Source organism: Chaetura pelagica, unplaced genomic scaffold, assembly GCF_000747805.2.
Source record: "Chaetura pelagica isolate M959 unplaced genomic scaffold, ChaPel_1.0 scaffold980, whole genome shotgun sequence".
NCBI lineage: Eukaryota > Metazoa > Chordata > Aves > Apodiformes > Apodidae > Chaetura > Chaetura pelagica.
Window position 1 is genome coordinate 18,711 of NW_009951823.1, and position 2,290 is coordinate 21,000.

The window sequence follows — 2,290 nt, forward strand, 5'->3', positions numbered from 1 at the left end:
CCATTCCCAGGGGCCGTGGACCTGGATGCCATCGCCGACGAGACGCAGAGGAAGGCTCTGGAGGGCATCATCAGCAACTTCGGGCAGACACCGTGCCAGCTGCTCAAGGTAGCTGATACCCTGTGTTCCCCCCACCAAAAAATAGCTCTTTTTGGGGGGCCACCTCCCCTCTCATGGGTCCCCTGCCCCTCCCAGGAGCCCCATCCTGCCCGGCTGTCAGCAGAGAGCGCTGCCCGGAGGCTGGCCCGCCTCGACACCCGCTCGCCCAACATCTTTGAGAACCTGGACCAGCTCAAGTCCTTCTTCGTGGAGGTGAGGATGACGCTGAGGAGGGTCCCTGAGCAGGGCTGGTGGGAGTGCTGGTGGCTGGGAGGGAACCCACTGGTTGCTGTCTCCCCACAGGGCATCAGCGACGGGGTGGCCCTGGTGCAAGCCATGGTCCCCAAGAACCAGGCACACTCCTTCATCACTCAGGGATCACCCGACGTCCTGGTGAGTGTGGGGAAACTGAGGCACGGGTGCACCCTGCTGACCTGGGGGCGGGGGGGCAAAGCAGGACTGAACCCCCAAGAGGGCTCCAGTGGTGGGAGCCGTGTCACCTCCATCTCTGCCCAGGTCACCGTGAGTGCCAACGGCCTGTTGGGGACACACAGCTGGTTGCCCTACGACAAGAACATCTCCAACTACTTCAGCTTCACCAAAGACCCCACCGTCTCCAACGCAAAGTGAGTTGACCTGTGGTCCCCAGGGGTGGTCCCCTGAGGTGCCACCAGCCCACCCGTGGCTCTGCCACCATCCCATGTCCCTCCCCACCAGGACCCAGCGCTTCCTGCAGGGCCCCTTCGCCCCCGGTGTGGACCTCTGCTCCCGCACGCTGGCCGTGTCCCCTGATGGGAAGCTGCTCTTCAGTGGGGGACACTGGGACAACAGCCTCCGTGTCACCTCACTGGCCAAAGGGAAGGTTGTTGGGCACATCACGCGGCACATAGGTATGTCCTCCCACTGGTGAAGGTCTACCTGTGGGTTTGTGGGGCCGTGAGGGGAAGCAGGGGACACACAGGTGGGCAAGGGACGTCTCCCAGTGTCTCCTGTCTTCTGGGGACAGTCCAGGCTCCACCTCAGAGCTGGGGTGGAGTTAGGGTTAACAGCATCTCCACACCCCAAAACACATCTTGGTGCCACCCCTGGGGTCAGGATACCAAGCATGATGGGACAAGCTCCTGGTGTCCCTCTGTTTGTCACAGATGTTGTCACCTGCCTGGCACTTGACCTGTGCGGCATCTACCTCATTTCTGGGTCCCGGGACACCACCTGCATGGTGTGGCAGGTCCTACAGCAGGTAGGGGAGGGGGTTGACCCTTACTGCCCACACCCTGGATGAGGTGGCTCACGGTGGGCGCTGCCACCAGGTCACTGAGGTCCCCATGTCCCCAACACCAGGGTGGGTTCTCCAGTGGCTTGGCTCCCAAACCCGTCCAGGTCCTGTACGGCCACGACGCCGGGGTGACGTGTGTGGCCATCAGCACCGAGTTGGACATGGCAGTGTCGGGCTCCAAGGTGAGCTGGGACAGTGGGGTGGGCAGCAGGGTGGGCAGTGCCACCGTCACCACCTCCTGTCCCCTTCCTCCCCTAGGATGGCACCATCATCATCCACACTATCCGCCGGGGTCTCTTCATCCGGTCCCTGCGGCCGCCGGGCGAGACCTCCCCGCCCGCTGTCCTCTCCCACCTGGCCGTGGGGCCAGAGGGGCAGGTGGTGGCCCAGACCTCCGTGGGTCAACGAGCCTGCTTGAAGGTACGGCCAGGTGTCCCCGTGTCCCCTCCCTCGTCCCCGTCAGCACGTGTCCCCCCTCTGGGCTGTGTCCTGCAGGACAGGTTTGCGCTGCACCTGTACTCGGTGAACGGGAAGCACCTCTCGTCCGTGCCCCTGGACGAGGAGGTCACAGCCATGTGCCTGACCGAGGAGTTCGTGGTGCTGGGGACCATGCAGTGCAGGCTGGAGATCCGTGACCTCCAGAGGTGAGTGAGGGCAACCCCCCACCTTGTCCCACCCCTGTCACCCCCTTTCCAGGTGCTGCAAGGGGCTCCCGGGGTCCCATCCCTCCGCTCTCTCTTCTCGCAGCCTCCGGGCGGCTGTGCCCCCCGTGCCCATGCGGGTGCCCGTCCACAGCGTCTCTGTCACCAAGGAGAAGAGTCACATCCTGGTGGGCTTGGAGGATGGGAAGCTCATCGTGGTGGGGGCTGGGCAGCCCGCCGAGGTGAGCGTGGACCCTCCTCCCCAGCTGGGGGT

At 64.5% G+C, this 2,290-nt stretch overlaps 1 protein-coding gene across 1 annotated transcript in view; it reads left to right on the forward strand.

The window, feature by feature from the left end:
* NBEAL2 (neurobeachin-like 2) overlaps positions 1-2,258 on the forward strand; it is a gene marked incomplete at both ends in the record, with an annotated part of 17,901 nt that extends 15,643 nt beyond the window's left edge. Inside the window, 10 exons of the mRNA XM_010009063.1 lie at positions 11-108; positions 196-312; positions 403-492; positions 616-725; positions 817-989; positions 1,245-1,339; positions 1,441-1,557; positions 1,634-1,795; positions 1,871-2,019; positions 2,123-2,258. Coding sequence (XP_010007365.1) covers positions 11-108; positions 196-312; positions 403-492; positions 616-725; positions 817-989; positions 1,245-1,339; positions 1,441-1,557; positions 1,634-1,795; positions 1,871-2,019; positions 2,123-2,258 — 1,247 coding nt within the window. The remainder of the gene's footprint in view (positions 1-10; positions 109-195; positions 313-402; positions 493-615; positions 726-816; positions 990-1,244; positions 1,340-1,440; positions 1,558-1,633; positions 1,796-1,870; positions 2,020-2,122) is intronic.
* Positions 2,259-2,290: the final 32 nt, after the last annotated feature.